The following is a 22,088-nucleotide window of genomic DNA, read 5'->3' as shown; positions in this document are numbered from 1 at the left end:
GTAGTCATTAACGTTTTCTGTCTGCCTTGCCTTTGGTGCTGAGCAGGTATGTACTCTACGGTGTGTTTTTAAAGCTGGTGTGCTGAAAACGGCTGCCTAGTGCATCTAGAAAATACAGAGTGAACCAAAAAAGTAAAGTAAAATGTGTTCTGGAAAACTGAAACTATGAGCTGCAGTTAGGTGATAATTACCTGTCACCATGGCCTCTTGTGATGTAACCCTTTTCCCATAGGCATAGTCATTTGAACCATTGTTGATATACATGCACTGATATTAGCTGCTTTAACAACGCTGCAAACTACAGCCTAAAATGTCCACGAAAAATCAACACCTCTCACCTCTCGCCCCCTGTATGTGCTCTGAGGCATCCTTACTGCCAGTGTACTGCAGGGCCTCCCATTGTCCACAGAGTCAGAGTGGACACTAAAGGATGAATAGCATGACTCTGCTAATATCCAAGCGTGCACTGAACAGGTAGAGAGTGCCCAGATGGAGAGTTAGACAGAGAGAGGTGATGGGTCAAGGTGACTGCAGCATCCTTCCCTTTCATCCCACCTGGCGGGTTACACCTGTGCCCCTACAGAAACCACCTCTCCTCTGCTGATTGAGCTCAGACTGGTTGTTACAAGCTCTATGACATGCATTATTTATCAGATCTGCATAGCTCTCCTGCTCATTCTTACTCGGTTGTTTCTTAACTCTCACGTTTGGAAGTCTCCTTTTGTTACTGTATATCCACACTTATTTACGCCTGCTTACATGTAAAAACTTTAACCCAAATGTTTCAAGCAGTGATGTTTTATTTGTTTTTTCGGGGGGTTAAAGGATGTCTTTCTTTTTAATCCAGCAAAGTGTTAAGTTGTTCCATAATAGTGTGACATATACCAGTATGTTTCATGGTTGTGAGTCCATATATCCACATTTGGTTTGGGATTTTTTTTTCCAATTAATTTCTCATTCTATTTGACACATTGTCAGTAATATTTTATCCAAGTAAGCACAGAGCTATATTATGTGCTCAGAGCCTTGGTGAGTTTGAAATCATTAATGTATTTGAATGACTACCACTGTTTTTAACTCCATATGGAACAATCCTGCCAAACGTAAATTGCTGTATCACTTCTAATCATGTTATCCTCATACTGAAGTCTAATTGCTGAGTTAAACGGGACAGTATGGCTAAAATTAATGTCAGAGTATATAAGAATATTTTATTTTATTAGTTTTTAATTGCAGTTTAAATCATTCACTGATTATTATATTGATCATCACTTTTTGATCCACTGAAAGTTGATAAATGGTATCCGTCTTAGCTCCTGTTTAACCAATCGACACCACATTCATGTAGCTTACTGGCCACTTACTTTTATCACCCTTGTAGTTTATCGAGTTAGGGCCATATCCTCTGTGATGTCTTCAGTTAAGTTGTGTTAAAATAAGAACTGAATCAGAGCTCTTTACTGTTCAGCACCTCAGTAATGTGGCAGTCTTGTATACCCTCACTTGATTTTTCTTCTTCTTAGGTCTTTAATAATTTAGTAGGGGTCCATTTAGTTTATATACTGTCAGCATTTCTCAAGGAACTATCCAGGCATTGGCCCATTTTGACTCATGGCATTAGACCTTTGGTTACTTAATGTTTCTCCTGCACTTGAGGATAATGGATGGAAAGGTGGACGATCAAGAGAAAAGCTGATGCACTGCGGGGCTAAAACAAACTGGACTGATGTATAGGTGTTTTGAGGAAGGTGCTTGGTTAATGCTACAGTCATTTGTACCTTATTGTTCTCACAGAGGAGTGTGAGTTTTTGAGGCAGGTCTATTGAGGAGCAGAGAGCTGTTCTCTCTCTGTGGAGGGCTTATTCTAATGAAAGCTCTGTGCACACTGCTTGGCAGCTCAACCAGCTATACTCGTACTAATAAAATCAAAAACTTCCTTTAGTATTTATTCAAGCCATTTAACTTTGTAATTTGTTTTACTTTATTTAGGTTTCAATGTCACTGACATAAAAACAAAATTTTTGCACAGTTCATCTTTTTTAAGTACACCTATCCACTTCCTCATTTAGACAGTCCAGTACAGCATAACTGGAGTCCATCTTTGTAGAAAAATGTCCATCTTCATTTATAGTTTTGCTGTCACAGAAAATGTCCTTATTTTTTCAATCTTCTCTTATATGTTGCGAGAATATCTACAGTACTGGACACTCCCAGAAGATATGTGAATGATCTCCAGTCATTCAACATTTCCTCCAACATAAAGCTGATACCGAACCTTTATTAAACATTGAAACGATCAATAGAGTCCTGAAATATCTAAATTATTATCTTCCAATCAAATTATTTCCAGAGATGAATGTTGAGACCATATATTAAAGCAAAAGGATTAAACCTTAAAAACCAGTATCATGAATTTCTGGATTTGCTGGCTTGCTGAGTTTTTGTTTCACCTCTCCTAAGTACAGGAAGGATCCATGCTATCTGTTGCCAAATGTCAACAATTCTTCATCTTATGCAGACTTTTTTAATCTTTTGCTCCTTCTACTTTTAATTCATTACAATAGTCATGTAGGGACTTAAAACATCTAAGGGTGACATATTCTATTATTAGCCTGTGGTTTTACAGCCCTGCACACTTGCAGAATATGGAGTTTACATACTCTGATATCCCTTAAGTCATCATCAGACTAAAGTGCTGATCAGGCCGCATTTTGCTGTCCGAGCCCAGCCCGCGTCCGACAGAGCAGTAACCTAACCCGACCTGAGCCCGACAGGCATTAAGATATTTATGTCCAAGCCCGACCCGAGCCCGACACAGTTAAAATCTCATTTTTTTCTCATACTAATGACACATGTACGTTTGTCTGTGTAGAAAGTCCGCTTTTATTAAGCAACTGTAGGAAGGCATTCGGAAATGTCAACAGATGAGTGCATCAAGCGCACGTTAATAAGCTGTTTAATTTAAAATGTTCAATGTTCAAAAAACCATGGGAGACTCGTTACCGACGTTATAAAATGAATAACGTCGGGGTTACAATCCCGTTTCTGGTGAGCAAATGAATGAACTTGGCTTTCAGTCTGGGGTTTATTTCGGACACCACACACAGTGTACAAAACTTAAACTTATTCCACCAACTCTGCTCCAGTCGCATCTACACGTCTGCTTCCTCTTTCTCTATCTCTCTTCTGCCCACTTTCCACACACACACGCTGAGCACCATCAGCTGCAGCACCATTTTACAACAAATGCCTTATCGCGCTGATGTGACCGAGCCCGACCCGAACCCAAACATCATTTCTAAATATCTGTCCGAACCCGGCCCAGCCCGTCGGGTACCGTCGGGCCTCGGGTCGGGTATCCGCACTCTACATCAGACTGCATAAAATGTGCAACACTTTTGGGTAATTTTTGTTGTTTTCAAAACCTCTCTCAATCTGCCAGATGGTGGCACTACAACAAGATTTACATATTGTAGTGTAACTTTACACATGTCAATGTATGGATAACTGCAGGAAGGCTAATTAATTGGGACATGCGTGATGTGGTTTAATCTGATATTGTTGTAGGCTTCTTTTGCATTTTACTGTTTTATCCGTGCTTATTTATCATGTGGGAATTTAAATCAGATGGGCTGATCCGAGGTTGACTGTAATCCTCTCTGGTGAGCCTGTTGTAAGTTGACCACAGCAGGTTCTGTTGACTGTCAGTATATCCATATGTGTAGTGAATGTAAAATCATAAGACAGCTGTAGTCTACAGCCGCCTAACAAAAGATGCTTGTGACAGATGAAACACCAGGGAAGCTTTATGATGTGTCCTTCATCCATGCCCCTTTCTCTCTCGATTACTCTTTAATCATTCTTCCATTTCTCTCTCTCACACTCCTCTTTCTTTAGTATGAGCCTTCCTCTGACTTACACTCCTCTCTTGTTCGCACTGACACTGTAAAGGATAAGCTGTGTGAATGTGGAGAGGTAACATGACATCCTCTAGAGTGGCTCTACTCCAAAGGCCATCAGGAAGGTTAGAAAGCAAACAGAGAAAAAAAGGTTGTTGCTTTTTCTTTTCTGCTGTATATGACTCATATTGGCTGTCTTATGCTTGTCTTGGAGTTTGATGTAAAGTATACCTAAATACCAAGAGGCTGCTAGTTGGTTGGCCAGAGACTATGAGTGTTGTCCCTTTATCCCTTTAATCAGCAGCGTAACGTTTTGAGTTCCCTCTGTGTGTCTGTTGGCTGCCCCGAGGCTCCCAGAGACTCAGCAGCAAATGGCCTGCTACTGTTATCAGCACCTCTCTCCCCCTCTGCATCACTCTGTCTCCCTCCTTCTCCTACTCCTCCTCCATCCCTTCACCCCTCTCTCCCTGTCATCAGTAGCCGTCTGCTACATAATCCAATTATTCTTTTAAGCCGACACGCTCTGTAACTCACCACAAACTCTACGGATGAGGCCGCTCTGCATCACGTACACACATCCACACATAAACACGTACACACACACACCACATGCTCAGTGTTACTGAGCATTTGTTACTGCAAATATTTTTTACAGGTAAAGGTCATGCAAAGTGCATATTCATGCTTAAAAAGTAAAAAAAATAAAAGATCACATGTAGCATATTTACTACAGCGCTTTCCGGTTGTACATTGTAGTTGCCGCCTTCTGCTTGTTTTGTCTATTTTCGGGTGTCCTAACAGAGGACTTTGGCCTCTGCTGTCACCCTCTGATTCACTGTACCCTTGAGGTGACTCTCTCTCTTTCTGTATGTTGTCCTCCACCTCCCTGCTATGTGTTTACCAGCTAATGCATCTGTCTTCACAGACACAACACCTGACACAGAAGGTCCTGCTCCCTCTTTGTGTGTGTGTATCTCTGCCCTTATGGGGATCAAATGTCCTCAGAAGCGTAGAAAGATAAAGAAAATCCTCAGGGAATAGGACATTTTGTCTGTGGAAACCCCTTTCCCCCACACATTTCTGACATTGGATTAGGGGCTGTGTGCGATCATTTCTTTAACTTCTGTAACGTCTCACGAACTAGTTCTAAGATGTGTTGTCCCTACCTCAAGGGTTAGGCATGTAGTGTGTTACAACAATATATAAACGTGTGTTTGTGTGAGTGAATGGTTGTATGCCCGTACATGAACACACATAATATCCTCACTTTCCCCCTTATGTTCTGTGTTAAAGAGGCCAATCTACAGTTTTCTCCTTCAGTCAACAGTTTGTGTGCTAAATGGCCCTTCAATGTAAAATAAATGTTATTTTTGCAGTGTCATGGTATGACAGCCCGCATCACTGCATCTTAAAAACACAACACACGTACTGTAAAATTGCTGGCGTAAAGTAAATAGTAAATGTGCAGTGGCAGACATGACAGGGTAATTAATCCACTGCATTCTGCAATTTCACCCCAGTGCAAATCTTGACTTGAAGTATTTCTGCCGCAAAGGGGCAGCGAGTGTCACAAAAGGAGCTGCGCTCGGTTGTTTTTGGTGCTGACGCGACAACAGTCAAGAGTAACAGATGGTGTGTGTGTGTGTGTGTGTGTGGGTGGGTGGGTGACTAGGGCTGGCTACAGTATGTGTTTGATCTGAATCTCAACAGAGGGAGTGTGAGCAGGACCTTCTGTCTGTCTGGAGGAAGACATTTGGGAGATTGTCTGTCTGATTCGCTGAGAGGAGCAGACAGTCTTGGTGCCTTTCTGGGAAAAAAAACAAGCGTTATCTGGTTGCTTTGTAGAGCTCTCAGACTTTAGTTGACACATTTCTTTATAAATTACTGTTGTTTCAACCGTTGCTGTTTTTCACACTATCTGGCAGTCTGCATACATGTATTGTGAAGAAAGTGTCTTTGCTATAAGACAATGCTGAAATATTAGGCACTGTTTCTCTGTGCATCTCAGTCAGAGGCCAGACTTGGCCTTACTGTTTGTTTTTCTCTGTCTGTGTTGTTGTGTTAAAGCTATTTTATGTGTTGTCTTTTGTACTGCACAAATGTGGTTGCACATTTCTATAGGTGAATTCTGGGTAAGTACACTTCATATTGTGTCCAGGTGCCACTTGCACAAGTGTGATTGTAAAGGAATCCCGACTCACTCCAATGTGTAGGTTGCAGCTTATCCATCTCTGAGCCACAAACCATCAACACCAGATCCTCCTCCATCGCCATCAGTGTGGCGTTGCCCAGCACTCATTACTGTATGTGTGATATCTATGTGTCGTGCTTTCGCACTCATACCCCTCATCCTAACCTGACCTGTTTCCCACAGGGAGAGTTTTTTGGGGAGGGAGGGGTTGGAAAATCAAGGTGGGATGAGATAGGGTGGGATGGGGTGGTTCGTCTTCCTGCTCTCTTCCTCCTCTCCCTCCCTCCCTCCCTCCACCTTGTTTTCTACCTGTGTCTCTATATAATGTTCACCTGTTCCTCTTTGACTCTTTCTCATTTCCTTGCCATTTTTTTCTGTCCGCTCTGCTCTTCTCCTCTGCCTACTTTTTTCTGTCTCTCCCTCGCTCTGCTTCTCACTGTTGCGATTAACTGGGCTCTGTCTTTATGTCGTATGTCCTTTTAGGCCCACGCCGTGCATCGCTGGCTAATCGATCAGGACAGTAGTGTGAGCTCTGAGATGCCGGATGGCCAAGGAGTATGGCACTTTGATGATGAAGTAAATATCTGCAACACGTATATCTGGCTTTTCCTATTTCTATATATCTATATGTATATATATATATATATATTCTGTATTTATGACCATCTTGTATCTGTCACTTAAAGTTTGTGTCACTGTTGTTGCTCTGCTGTTGTTGTTTTTTATCTTTATCTCTCTTGTTTTTGTTGTGTGTTGCTTATGGTATTGTAGTTCTGGTTCCTTTGACTTTCTAGTGTTGCTGTTGTGCTGTGAGCTGATTCAGTCAGGTGTTGTGGGATCAGACTGGAGCTTTTTCTTTGTTCCCGTCCTTGCTTGACGTATTGTACTAACTTGCTGATTTTTATTTTTTCAATTGGTTGTTTTTCTTTGTGTTTTTGTTGTTGTTCTTTTAGTCTCACATATTGATATATAACATTAGTGTGTATCTGTATCTATATTCATATCTATATCGGTGTCTGTGATTTCTCTGGAAATTAATGTTCTCAAGCAGCATATTACATGGCAAGAGTCCACGGGCAAAATATAGATAGATTTGACACATTTCATATCGACTGGATACAAGTTTTCAGCACGTCTGCGTATGCTTCTACACAAAGTACTTCACACAACACAGGTTCACAGTAGTGATAATAGACACAGTCCAAGTATTTTTCCTGTGGGTTCTTCTGATTTATAAAAATATGCTTGTGTCATTTGTACCACTGTGTTTGTGTTTAGAATTAAATCAAAACACATGCTGTGTGTGTGTGTGTGTGTGTGTGTGTGTGTGTGTGTGTGTGTGTGTGTGTGTGTGTGTGATAGAGGAAGTGTGTGTTTTGTGGGACAACCTCTTTATTCTTATCAGTGTGTTTGTGTGCATGCTTTATTTCTGTCTGTGCATGACCTTAGACTGTGTATTAGTATTAGATTTGATTTGAATGTCCGTCTGTGTCTCCGTCTGTGTTGTGTCTGTGTGTGTTTTCCACTGTGGTTTTTCAGCTGTAGATGTTGTGGTTGTGCCTGTCTTTGTCCGTGCCTTTGATGTGTCAGTGTTGTGTTTGTGTATTGTGGCTGTGAATTTCCTATGTCACTGTTTGTCATGTGCTGTGCCTGTGCTTTGTCGTGTTTTATCTGTTTTAAACAGTCAGGGACACGTTTGCCAAAGGTTTTATTGTACCTATCTAATAGATGATCTTGAGTCCATTTCCACTCTGCGGAGGAGAGATCATCTAAGTGCAATAAAGCTGCTGGGAAACTTGCTCCAGACAACCCTTGCCCATGATGATTTGCCCTCAAATCCTACCTCCCCCCTTGCTCTCATGTCAAATTCCCAATCCTACTCTCCTGATCTCCATATTGCTCCCAAACACTCTGGAGCATCATTGGCTTAACCTTTTAATGAACCTTAATTAAACCATGATTCAGCTGACAAAGTAAAGCATTTGGAAATGCAGGCATAAGAACAAAAACATTGGGTGAACACATTTAACACAGAATGAAGGTAATATGCAGTTTTATACACAACAATATGGAGTATTGACTTTTCCTCTGTGATGCTCATGAATGTGTGTGCATTGGTCAATTTTATTTTTCCTTTTTTCTTTTGAATTTTCTTACCTTTTGTGTGAATGAGTGAAAGAAGATATTTTTATTTGATTTTATTTGTCTTTATCACTCAGTTAGGACTATATACGTCATCCCATTAGAAGTAAAGACTCAATGCAACTGGGACTGTAGACCCAGTCTAATGTTCTTCTAGTTTCCAAGTCATTTCCAAATTACTTAAATAACAAGAAGTGAAGAAAGGGAATATAGGATACAGTGGCTACAGGAGGAGTATGGTGAATGTTAAATGGGAGTAGAGTACAGAGACAGAGAAAGTGGCGCAGTGATAGATCATCCTGAAGAGCCCAGTTCCCCTCACTGGCCCTCAGCCAACACAGCAGCCTAAACTAAACCCTGCAACAGGAAGTCTGTTTACTCAACTAGTGTTTCCTAGAGAGTGATACAGTGTCCCTTTCTGCCAGCAGCCCTCAACTCCTATATTTACTGCCCCAGTCATGCATCTTAAAGGAAAGCTACAGTTTATTACAACTTTTAATTATTGTTATAGCTCCAGCCATCCATTCAATCTATCAGAAAAACATTGTACACACCAAAGAAATTAATGAGTTATGAAAATGCGGCGAACAGGAACGGCACGACGATCATACAGGTTGTAAACAAGCCGACATTTTAGCCTGATTTATCTAAAGTCAAGTCACTAATTGTCACTCATTGCACAGAATAACTGCATGCACAATTAACAATGACGCCAGTCAGCCTTGTTGCCTACTTTTTCAGGCGCCAACCACGGCACTGCAAGTAAAATATCCTGTAGGGTCAAAAAACATTTTTGGCATAGGCCACTGTTAAAAAAGACCTGTCTGTAAAACTGTTGACAGGAAAATACCTATTGTGACCAAGGTCACTTAATACTCTTTGTATTCTTTATTCTTTTTAAAAAATATTTGTAAAACTTAAGCAGAGCCTACAAAAGTGATTTCTTTATGTGCGTGACCAAATCCCAATGTTAAGTCTATGGGCCGAGCGAACCAGGAAGAGAGAACTTTTTTGGCTTGGGGTGAACAATTTTCAGTCAAATGAACGGGTGCCATCTTGGAGTTTGGTAACCATCACTTTGGGTAATGATTTTACCATTAGCTTTACATCCCGATTGATCGTGTTTGTTACCCTGCTGGACCAAGTTTTAGCCAAGTTGCTGCTTTCTGAGATTTCAGCAATGAATGTGGTGGAAACAAGCTCATCATAACAGATGGCAGAAGCAAGGAAAATAAAAGTAATAGACCATAGTTTTATTTTAACTATGCTGTTCAATTTTATTATTCTCATCCCGCTAAGAAGAAGAAAAAAAGCATTTAGAATAATGCAGATTGGTCAATCAGCAGCTTGGTGATATAAAACGCCCAGCAACCCTCAAACTTGTCTCACAAACCATGACTCTTTCCCTGAGGGCCGATTTAATTTACACCAAAACCTAACGCTTCATTAAGCTCCCCGTCCCACCCCACCCCCTCCTGTAGGACAGAATTGCGAGATGTCAGAGGTCTGTGTAAAGGCCCCGTCCCCTTTGCCACCAATAATAGTTAGTGGGCCTGAGGAATATCCCTTATCATCCCACAGCTCTAATTACCCCTCAGTGAGTCCTTGGAGACAGATGCTCAGGGAGCCAAGCCCCATTTGTCACAGTGCGGCTGCATGGCAGACTCAATATGAAAAAAAAGCAAACTGTCACACTCTGCACTGTCAAATAAATTCTCCCCCGTCTCGGTTTCTCTTTTCCAGCTGCTCCCCAGCTCACTGTAGATGCAGACTACATTAGGAAGCCCATTCATGTCCAGCCACCAGCAGTTGGCTGTAATTTGTTTCGGCTAGGGGGGCAGAGTTTAATTTACATGTGAAAGGCCATGGCGTATTCAAATATTGTAACTCTCATTTTTGTCCCAGGGTTATTGATACCAGCTTCACAGAATTCCGATTAAAGGTAGAGGAGGCTTTACTGCAATTGTGCAAAACTGCAGAAGTCGTGTAATAATGTCTCAGTTGGCCAGATACCAACTTTAGGAAGAGGAGAGGCGAGCAGGATTCTCCTCGTCTTGCTGACCCATTAAGAACTGATCTTTTCTAGGTTTTTGCAACAGTGAGACTCCTCCTGGGAACAATCTGGCCTACAAATAATACTTTCAATGGAGCCATCCAAAGTGACTATAACCTTAATGGCTTTATAAATGCAGACCACACCTACAGAACAGCACTATACTGAGTTGAAAATTCAGATTTTAAGTAAGAATCCATGTAGTATTGCAGGTGGCAGCATTTTCTTTATAAACAGTAACTGAACATAGTTATGATACTATAAGTGTTGCAAACCAGCACATTTTACAAATTCGAACAAGGCGTTTTACACTAGTACAAGTATAAATGGGGCCCATAAAAATGATAATCATTAGGCTGAAATGAAAGATGTGATGCTTCTGCCATACGCAGGTCACTGTATCATGACATGGATATTACCAGTTCAAACAAAACAGAAGTGTACATAGTTTGTATTATTTTGTCTCAAAGCAATGTGAAGATACATTGTTCCCTCTCGTTTAGCTTCAAGGATTCAGGGAGCCGTGTCTTGACTATTTCACTTTTCAAAATCTGATTAAACCTTTTTACTTTTGTCACCTGTGACCCTTCCTAAACTTGTATTCTTCTATTTCATTTATGTTAATTTAACTTATTTGCCTTCAAGACATCTTGTTTGTGACTTGTGTTACTTTACCCACAGTTTTTACTTTAGTTGACCTTTCAAACAGTGACATTTGTTTTTCCTTTTCTATTGGCATTTTCAGCACCTTAGTTATCATCAGTTTGAGTTTTTGTGTGACAAAGAGAGAGAAACTGAGCGACAATCAATGTGCATGCATGCATGCATGTGCATGTGTTTTAGGGGAATGCGCAGAGTGCATGGTTAAGGTTGAAGTATACTCCAAAAGAAGTGCTGGTCGGAAAGTCTGAAAGCTTCAGAAAACTCCTTTGCGACGGACAATCATTCATTCTTACTTTCTGCCAAGATTGGCCAAGTTTGTAGTTGGTGTAAAAATGTTCACAGTTCCAAGTCCTCCACAAATTTCCTGACATGCCTTCTTCCACCCGGTCAGCATTAGCAGGGATGAAGACCTGGTTGGCTGTCTGAGAATGAAGAGTATGACCGAAATCACGAAAAAAACGATAGTCACGACAGATCTGCTCAGTGTTTCATAGACACTCTCTTTCTGAGCTAAACCTGCACGGCTGCAGCATAGATTATGGTTTTCCTGTTATGGTCTGTGTGGAAAATCATAATTTATGCTTCATGTAGCTGTAATATTATGTCATTGTTATGTTTTAATTTGATTATTGTAATGGAAAGTAGCAGCACAGCTCCGCACAGTAGTGGCAAGGATAAAAAGAAAAAAGCTGAAACGCGTTCGGTTTTCCCCACAATAAATAAGAAGACTATTTAGCCTACCTGTGAGTGCTGGTGTTTTTGTTTCTTTAATTTGATTGTTGGCAACACTTAAAGGAGGCTACAGATACATTTTGGCAATCAAACCGTGCTTTTACTTTGTAATTTGAAAGGCCACATCCAGGTTTCCTCCGGAGCATTTAAGCACCTTAAACCTAACCTCAAACATAAAGTGTTTGTTGCTCAACACCAGCAGTCTATGACGCAGCTATTATAATTATGTACTGTGGAGTAACTGGAAATCTCATACTGGATTAGAGCGTTGCCCACCACAACCAGGAGTTGAGAGTTGAGACAAAATAAAACATGATGGATATCAGTATGTATATCAGTAATTTTAGGCCCACCTCCACCTGAACCCTTATTAGGCGTGCAAAAGTGGGACCAACCCAAAGACTTACATCACGTCCTCAGGCTCGGACTGAGTTGCAGACTCTCTTCTTCCAACCTTTGACTCATAATCTTGCCATATAATCTTACCACCTCGGTATGACGACCAACTTGTCACACCACCCTTTTATGTATTCAACTGGGCCGCCTCTAGGGTTGGGTACTGAAACCCGGTGCTTATACGGCACCGGTGCCTTAACAACCGGTATCTACCAGACCGAATAGTAACGCGGATTTCGGTTGGGGGGGTGGGGGATGGTGCGCTGAAGCACAGAAGGGAGGGGGACGGGATGAGGAGGAGGGAGGAGCGAGCTAGTCTCCGTTTTGTTTGAAAATACTTTGAACGTCAACAAGAAATAACGTCACCTAACATCGCTTAGAGCACCTTTAACAACACAAAACAACACACAGATGGTGCGTCACTTGAAACTCGCCTCACCAGCCTCGTGGTGCATTCAAAGTTATTGTAAAATACCCTTTTCCCATCTGGTGGTTGTTTTTGTCGTTTACCAGCAATTTACTGGTGTTATAAGTTATTGTTATTACATTTTTAATGAATCATTTAATTTTGACCATATGGCCTTAGCAATAAACAAGCTGTTCTTAAATGTCGCTGACTGTCGTTTTGTGCTCCTTTTTTCTTTTTTAAATATATACATATTTTTTAAAAATCTTTTTTTTCTTTTTTTTCGGTTCAGGCACCATTTAGGCACCGGCACCGTTTTAAAAGTATCGTTTTAGCACCGGTATCAGAAAAAACGATACCCAACCCTAGCCGCCTCACATGGTCGGACAACGGGTTGCACGACCTTGTTCCGTTTGAGTATACCGCTGCTTGAACTGTACGCCTGCATAATGGAAGGTTGCTGTGAGCTGCGTATGTGTGTGTTGAACGTGAGTGTGTGTGTGTGTTATGCACCTGCATGTACTGCACTGTAGGTGAATGTGTGTTGGCGTGTACATGAGTGGTCATGAGGAGTGCCTCTGTGTATTTGTAAGTGTGTGTTTGAATCTGTATGTGTGTGAGGCAGCATTAAAGGAGGCAGTGGAGTAACTGGTTTTAGTATATCTCTTTTGACTGCCCTTGCAGTGACTGACGAGAGCATCTCCCTTAATTGCGTATATATTTATTATTTATTATATTATTTATTTATATATTAACACGTCACTCTCAGATACACATGGCAGCTCAGCATCTGGCCCCTGAGGCAGCAGATATGAACTCTTCGTATGAAAAACAGCATCAAATATGTATTTATTTGTAAATTAAGAGCTGGCCATACATTGAAGTCTCTATGGGTCCCTCTTTGCTGCAGGCAGCCACTCTGCCGCTTTAGTGTAGATAACAAGATGATGGAAGGTGTGCGTAAGAGAGAGGGGGGAGGGAGGTAAGAGAGAAACCAGGGTCTGACTCAGCAAAGCTGTGCAGATGAATATGCCATCATACTGTCAACAAGACTGTGGAAGAAGATACTGTACGAACATCCACTGAGGCACACGTTAGTGAAGCTCCCCAGGCACATTTCTTTATCAGCACAGTTGCCACTGTGTCCCTTCTGTCAGCTGTGCCGAGTACCTCTCGCTCTTGCCATCCATCTCTTCTTTCATCTTTTTATTCCAGGCCTGTTTCCTTTGCCTGCTTCCATTCTTTATGGTGAGAAATGAGGCTGCACTGAGGCAAGCCCAAACAAATGTTTTGAAATGCCCCTGTCCTCATATAAATGCTAATGACATACTGTAAATGGACATATAGACAGATTTAAAATGTAGTGCACTGAGAACAATAAAATCAGAAAGGCAAAGGACTCATAGGGTGCCACATAGGGTCACCCACAAAGTGACTAATGGGATGTTACTATATTTTAGCTTATCATTGATTTATCTCTATCAGCATAGATGCGGGCTGATAAATAAGTGCAGTTTAGACATGCTTTTTGATTGAAGCTCAATCTGTTGACAAAAGTTTTCTCTTAGCTTGTCATATGTACAGAACCAAGTAATGGTAAATGGAGAATACATCATTAATATTGTTAAAAGACTTTTTTTATGTATTGTTTTTTTTATTTTTTTAGGTTTTAGGTTGCTTTAATGCTTATTATAGTTTAGTACAGTTTGTACAATGTAGTTGAAAATAGATCTCGAGTTTGGTGTTTTAGATTTTTTAAATAAAGTTTTATAGTCTGGAATTCTTTAAAGATTTTAATTGGCATCAATAACCACAATAAACAAAAACACTTTAGAGATGTTAACAGTCAAACTTGCTGGTCGTATTATGTTTGACAAGTTTTTTTTTTTCCAACTGTAAAATATCCCACTCAATATCTTTATTTAATTACCTAATGTTATGGATGCTTATGAAAAATGTGTTACGTTAATTATTATCGACTGATTAATTGTTATCTGATTCTTTAATTTTTAAATATCAATATTGGCCTCAAAAATCTGCAGTGCAGCTGTAATAGAGTTTAATAGCACAACATTTTTCACCTTTTGAAAACCAATCACCAAGTTGCTTTTAGTTTCTTTAGATTCAAAGGGAAGGGGTTTCTTTCTAGTATCCACATTTGGCACAGATGTCCCGATCTATTCAAGAATTACAGTGTAAACAATTCCTCTTATTTCTCCGCTGATGTGGGATTTTCTCAAGCTCAAAGTAAATGTAAAATTTGTTTAAGGAGTGCTACCTTTACTGTTTCTGTGCTGGAAAATGTTTCCAAAATTGCTACCCTTATCACTTATACCATCATCTGAGGATTGTCAGTGAATCTGTGAAATTGTGGAAATTGATGGATGAAACAAAACATTGTAAGCCGTTACCATTAGAGATCACAGACAGATGATTTTTAACAGTGAAACAGGGTGACATTTTTTTTTCTCCCTAAGAGTACATTTATATTCTCGTGGGACTTTTAATGGAATGGCATTATGTCCCACTTTAACCGAGTCGTGTGAACAGTGGCAGGTGAACTCCAAGTCCTGGTGGAGTTTGTATCTCAAAGTTTCAGGACAGTACATTAGGTCTGAATAGAGTCTGAGAACTTGGGCCACTTCAGCTCTGCGTCTATTAACCAGACTGATTGAATTATAGTGTGGCTGCTCGGATCCTGTCTGTTGCTGACTCAAGCCCGGTTGTGACTGATGGTTAGAGCATTTGTTTTAAATTATAGGGTATGTGTTCTCTGAGTGCTCAGATACCGCGTTAAAACAAGAGAGGGAGACATAGAGAGTTGTGAGGACAGATTCTGTCCTCAGTTATGCTCTTTCTCTCTCCTCCTGCACATCTTCACTCTGTATTTCCCTTTCTCTACTATACCTCTCTGCTTATGAAGATTAATGGCAGCCTGGCCCTGTGCAGACATATTGCTGCGGTCATTCTTCTCTATTGCCTTCATCCTTTCTGCTCTCCTCCCTCATCGAGTATTTCTAACTCCCTGTTTTTGTCTTCCACAGGTCAGTCTGGCTTTGTCACGTTGAGGCGCATGTGCATTTGTTGAGGTGCCTTTATGTACTCTATGCATGAGAATATGCAGGGACGTGCACAGACATTTTGGGCGGCAGGGGCTCATGGAAAAAATCACAAACAGCAAGGGAAACTGCCACAATGTGCATGTTTTCTATGCTACTAATTTCAAGTATATATTTATAAATAAGTGACTGCACCAAGGAGAGGGACATAGTTTTGTTTATTTTGCAAATGGCAATAAATCATTTTAAATCTTTTAGTGTTATTGGAATAAAAAAACGCTTCAAAAAAATCTTTTTGAAAAATCTAAAAGAAAATCTTGACACTAAACTGAAAAAGGCTGTTGTGTTAATTTTACAGGAAAAAAACACTGCACCAATAATGAAAAAACACTGTTATTATTAGATGAGGAGCCTATGGTCCAAATGATGAAGTTACTGTTTAATGCAGGACACTTTTTCCATGTTTTGGGTACATTAGCCTGTAGGGCCATGATGCCTCAGTTACCTTAGCTAATTTATTACATAAGCTAGTAGCTCATGCATGTTAGCAAGACAGAAGTTAACTATTTGTTTTGTCTTTCAGCTTATTAGCTGTAAACTTTAGGCACTGGCTGCTCAGTCTTTTGTTCATCACCACTCACCTCCACACAAGCCAAGAAAAAACTTCTGGGGTAGGAGCTGTCAGCCTATCTTCCTGCCTGCCTCTCTCTGTTTTGATTTGTTTAATTCAAGAAATACAGTTGTTGGACAGGGAAGCCGTGTGCAAACAGGAATATATATATAGGCTATATTTATTAATAAAAAACAAACAAAAAACATGCATCCAGAAAAAAGGGCACTTTCTCACGAGGAAGAAAAAGGGCAGGTGCTCAAGCCCCTTTTGATGTCTATGTGTGCACGTGCCTGAGAATATGTATATATGGGAGTGAGCCGATACGTGTGCTCTGACATGATGTGTAATCTCTCTGCAGAGGGAAGCCAGTTTTTACACCCGCTGCTGTTAATGCTGAGTTAAACCGCTCCTCTGTCAGTCCAGAGGCCAGGCAAGCTTAATGTCGCTTGTGAGGAGGAGCATAGGGTGTGTGTGTGTGTGTGTGTGTGTGTGTGTGTGTGTGTGTGTGTGTGTGTGTGTGTGTGTGTGTGTGTGTGTGTGTGTGTGTGTGTGTGTGTGTGTGTGTGTGTGTGTGTGTGTGTGTGTGTGTGTGTGTGTGTGTGTGTTTCTGTCTGTGGGTGTGTGTGTCTGTGTGTGTGTGTGTGTGTGTGTGTTATTTGTGCTAGGGCTGCAGTAATCTGCCTGACCCAGCCCATACCCTCTTTGAAGCTGTTGCAGGCTAATACTGCAGAGCATCATACTGCCACTAGAGGGCCATTATGCCAAATTGACATAGTACAATCTCACATAGACTCATACAGTAGCCTATGCTTTATTTCTACCATGGTTATTTTTGTAAACCAGACCAGCTATAAATATACATAATCATTTTGTACTGGGTGTGTCTTTCTTACTCCAAATTAGTCTTACTACCAGTCCCTGATGCTGTTTAGCTACTACCCCCTCTGTTGGCTTGGAGATTATCTAGCCCTCCATGAGCCTTCTATGATTCATATGTCACCAGCCACTTCTTTTGGAGGACCTTGTCCAGCAGGGTGAAATGCACAATAAGTTCCATGTCCCCTCCCCCTTATCTTGACCTCCACTGAACAGTCAAACTGACCTACCTGCGTCAATATTTCAGCAACATGGACATGATCCCTAGCCGGCTTCCCACACACAAGCATTGCAGCATGTGATGGGGGTGTTGGATGAGATTTTTTCATTCTTAAACCATTCATTTTGTGCCAGACAACTGCAAAGAGTGTGACAGGTTGAAGAAAGACAGCTGACACACTATCAGTGTTTATGTTGATTCCTCCCCTTTTGAGACATCAGGACACGGGCAATAAACCACCACTAGCAGCACACGTGGACAGCTGTAGCGCTTTATCCTGCCAACAAGAGGCTCTCGACACAGGGTGCAGAGGGCATGTCCCAAACCTAAATCAACCCTGTTACAAAACCAGAGTGTGGCCTGTGCTTTATAATGACCTGCAACCTCAGTCAGTCAGTGAAACTCCTGCCTGTAAGTTTGTCACAGTGCATCTTTGCACACTGGCCCAATGACTTTCTCTGTGACATGTTCTTTAAGTTTTGCCTCAGATGCCATTTTTTAGGTTTCACAATTTAAAGATCCCCTCCAGACATATACAATATTCTGCTTTCAATAATAATTTCTGAATAGGTTTTTCCAATAAGTTCAATTACCTTGTTAACATTACTAAATATACTCCTTCTACAGTACCTCATTGAAAATCTATGAATATGCAAGTATTTTAATTTCAAAAGTTTAACTACTGGACACAAGATGTCTCCTATTTCATTGAAAAGTCCATTCTCAGTGCATTGGAGACTTAACGTTTCACTCTTTTGTAACTTGTATATTCAACCACAAATTGCTGCCAAGTTACAAAACCATGCACATACAGTACATACATGTGTTAAACTCAGATTTAGGGTGAGCACTTTCTACAGATCTACAGAAGAATGTGAAAACAGCCTTCTAGTGTTAAACTCTACACATATATCATTCTGCACAGCAAAGCTCAAACATCCAAGTCATGCTACAATAAGCAAAACACATTTTTGAGTGCAAGGGGACTTCAACTTTGTCATTGGTGCTTGTTAAACACCTCCAGAGGAATTCTTCTTCATCACTTCAGTCTGCCACACCTTAAAGAGGTCCTATCAGTTAGGACCTGATAAGTTATCTTTTTTCTCCCCAGAGGGGAAGAGTTGCAGTCCCCTTTTTGTGGAAGACCACAGGATAATTTGTCATGTCTTCATGGACATTAGTGTCCGTAGTCCTCTGCCCCACATTCTTTGGCAGTGGAGCTCTCATCACTGTCCAAACCCAATACTGTGGACAGGAGAGACATCCCACGTGATGTTTTTGCCCAGGTCACGGTCCAGTGGCACTGAGAGGTGCGTAGCCTTCTTTCTACATTGCCCCCTCCTTCCCCTCTCCTACAAGCATTTATCTCTCTGCATGGTTTTGGCAGCGATGTGCTTTTCCCAGCATTTAGCCAGGAGAGGGAGAGAGGAGGGGAGAGGGAGAGAAAAGGAGGCCTTTTCAAGCAGGGAATGACGGACGCTTTATTAAAAGAGGCAGGGCCTTTTGAGAGGCTGGCCCCTCTGTGCTCCCCCCACCCCATGTGTCTGGCCCATTGTCACGGGGCGGTGGCAGAACCCCCCTCCCGCCCCCCTCCCTCGCCATTCGCTTTGTCACTGTAAGTCACCTCACAGACTGAAACAGACCCGCTCTGAAGAAACACACTCATTCTCCACAGTAACTCTACGCTATTCTGGTATCGCCTGGTCCGTGAAAAAAAAAATGATTGTCTGGCTGTCACAAAACATACAGGAGACACAGAGATGGGCGTGACGTGTGGGGAAGAAGGGACAGGAGAAAGGAGGGATAAAGTTTGGGTGACGCAGTGTGTTTGGAGTGCAACAAAACGTGAAAGGTGGACAGGATTGATGAGGTGTAGAGCAGAACATAGGGTGTGATGGAGGATAGAAGAAGGGTGAAAAAAAATGGAGACGGGGGGGAGGATTTTGGAGTTTGAGGCAAAAAGCAACAGAGAGAAGTCAGAAATTGGAGAAAAAAAGTAGCCAAAATGAGCCAGGATGTAGGCAGGAAACCCATGGTGAGATTGTGGGGCACCCATTTGTTTTTGGCTGTGTGTGAAATGTGTGTCTTTAGATACAGGCAGCATTCCTCCAGAGATAAACCCCTGGGCCCCCCATCCCCTCAACCCCCACCCTCCCCAGTCTCTCCACCCACCATGCTTACTCAAGTGTGTGTGTGTCTGGGCGTGTGCGTATGTGTGTGTGTGTGTGTGTGTGTGTGTCCGTGTTTATGTTGGACGGGGGTCTGCGTGCCCTGTACCACAGCACTCGCAGGGGGCAACAGAAAAGACAGCTGTGTGTTTGAGAGAAACCGAAAACGTAAGAAAGAGAGAGTGGAGGGCCAACAGGCATGCCAGTCAAGACCGTCACTTTTGGAGTGAGTACCACCATCTCTGCTGCTCTCTGTCTCCTCTTCACCTTCCTTCATCTTCTTCTACTTTCATCTCTTTCCCTGTCCCTCTCTCCGTCCCTTTACATTATCTCTTTCCACCTGTACACTTCTCTACAACTCTTATTTCATCGCTTTCTTTTTTTGCAATGTTTTTGTCTTTCATAGAATCCTCTGTTGCATTTTCTCAGATGTTATGCACCTGCCAATGCTCCCTCCTTTTATGCTCCCTCCTTTATCCTTTCACATCAGACAGTGATGGGCCGATGCTTTCTTCACTGGCTTTGTTCCGAGTTTTAAAATCCATTTCTTTCATATTTACTTTGTCTCTTACACATGAATATTGATGTATCGGTATTTACTCTTTGTCTATTTTGTTCAAGCTCTTTTTTTATTCAGCACATGACTCTCTCTGTGTTTGCTCTCTGTTTGATAAGTACCATTCTTGTTCTGTCTGTCCTTCCACATGTACCGTTTTGGAGTCTTCTCCCTGGCTCTGCTTTACAGGCGTGTTCTTGTTTTCAGTCCTGAATATGCCCTCGTCTATAGTAATGACAATGACATAGAAAAATGAGAAATTGAGAGAGAAAGCGATCCAGCTCATAGATGTAAATGTAAACATCGATCTGTCACTTGTGAAACGTGTGACTAACTTATTATGGTTTTAATCAAAGCTCTAAAGAATTGAGCGAGCATTAAAAACACACAACATGTCATTGCTTACTGCCCTAAACATAACCTGTGCTGATCGAAATCATTCGACTTGGCCTCCTAGAGCAACATGGGAGGGAGCTTGATTGCCTGGGAGTTTCTTCGAGGGTTGTGATGCATGTGCGTCCAAGATTAGTGTACGTGCGTATATGTGTGGGTGTGCATCGTGTTCTGTTTTACCTCCTTAATCTTGTTTTTGACTTCATTTGTTCCTCTGTTTGATGTTCAGATTGTATGATGTCAACCAGGATTAGCTGTGGTAAGTACACTAGAGGTCAGTAAACTGATTAGTGGGTCAATTAATGGGATTCTTTCAGTGTGGCTTCACTGAAGACTATAGATGATTTAATCTACTGAGCCAGCGGAGGTAATGGCAACACAGGGTGCATGCTCACAAGGGACTACTGCCTTGATGTTTAATTTTGTGTCAACCACTGTTTACCTTGGGAAATAGAAGAGGAGAGATGATACAACTGGTAGAAATGTGCCTATTGTGTTTATACTTTATCTGTCTGAGGATGAACTGCAGTCAATCTTAAAATGCTGTCAGTAGTGTTGTTTTTGCAGTATTTCATAATTGTATCATTTAGTTCCTCTCAAAGATGAGACATTTACAAGTAATCAGACCAACTGGCCATTGATCAATTTAAGCAGTCAAACAACCCTTGTGTAACTGAGAATAAGAAGTAGTGGAGGAAGTATTTGCATCCTTAACTACTAATCTACTCACTATAGCTGTCAAATAAATGTAGTTGAGTAAAAAGAACAATATTTAACTCTAAAATCGTAGTAGTGCAAATTCTCATAAAATAGAAACACTCAAGCAAAATACTTCAAATGTTTACTAAAGTTTAGTGCAGTACTTGAATAAATGTACCCAGTTACTTTTCACCACCACTTTCCAACACCTCTGAGCATTCACTGTTTTCGTTGTTGCTGTTTAAGCAGGTGCATTGCAAGCATAATTCAATTAACAGTGCAGATAAGATGCAGAGTGCAGAGAAGTTTTAATGGTTATTTTGTTTACATTGTTTGACTTTAATTTTACAGATTTCAGATCAGTCCAATATCTGGACATATTATATATTATTTCTCTCACTTCAGACAGTTATATCCTCTATAATTACTGTGCAGTAAAACACAGGATGTTTACCATAACTTGACCCTATCCCGCATAGGTTCCAAACTCTATCTCCTCCCTATGGCTTTCACCCTCTTTGTCACCCCCACAAAAGATCACACTAACCATGACAATCTCATCTACAGGCACAGAGGCTGCAGCAGGGCCAGATATAAAGAGACAATCAATGAGTATGGTAGGGACAAACAGTGGGATACAGAGAGAGGGAGGCTGGGAGTGTGAGAAAGTAAATAGTAAAAATGGGACACAACGCTTCGCCACATACAGGGAATAGAAGCAGACAGACAGACAGATTTATATACAGACAGATGGTATTGAGTGGGGTAATGTAACAGTTTCTTCCCAGTGCCCAGCTCGCTTGCTTCCTGTAAATGTGTCCATAGCTGAGCGGTCCCACAGGTCTCAGTCTGACGGATTCTACACTTACTACATCTCTGTAGCCGGAAACAGTCCGCTGCCTGCTCAACCTCTTCAAGCAGCCTGAGAGATGAAGGCAGATATGGAGGCCTGAGGGAAAAAAAGGACAGAGAGGGGAGAAAAAAATCAATTTCTAGAACAAATGCAAGTCAGCAGAAATAGG

At 41.3% G+C, this 22,088-nt stretch overlaps 1 protein-coding gene across 1 annotated transcript in view; it reads left to right on the top strand.

Annotated features, from left to right (window-relative positions):
• The first annotated feature begins 19,438 nt into the window (after positions 1-19,438).
• The window catches only part of ank1a (ankyrin 1, erythrocytic a), a 39,072-nt gene continuing 36,422 nt past the window's right edge, over positions 19,439-22,088 (top strand). Inside the window, exon 1 of the mRNA XM_078250750.1 lies at positions 19,439-19,644. Within this exon, the coding sequence (XP_078106876.1) occupies positions 19,618-19,644 (27 nt within the window). The 5' untranslated portion in view covers positions 19,439-19,617. The remainder of the gene's footprint in view (positions 19,645-22,088) is intronic.

The sequence above is a fragment of the Sander vitreus genome, chromosome 5 (genome assembly GCF_031162955.1).
Source record: "Sander vitreus isolate 19-12246 chromosome 5, sanVit1, whole genome shotgun sequence".
NCBI lineage: Eukaryota > Metazoa > Chordata > Actinopteri > Perciformes > Percidae > Sander > Sander vitreus.
The sequence above is the reverse complement of the archived record's forward strand: the minus strand, read 5'-3'. Positions and strand labels throughout refer to the sequence as shown.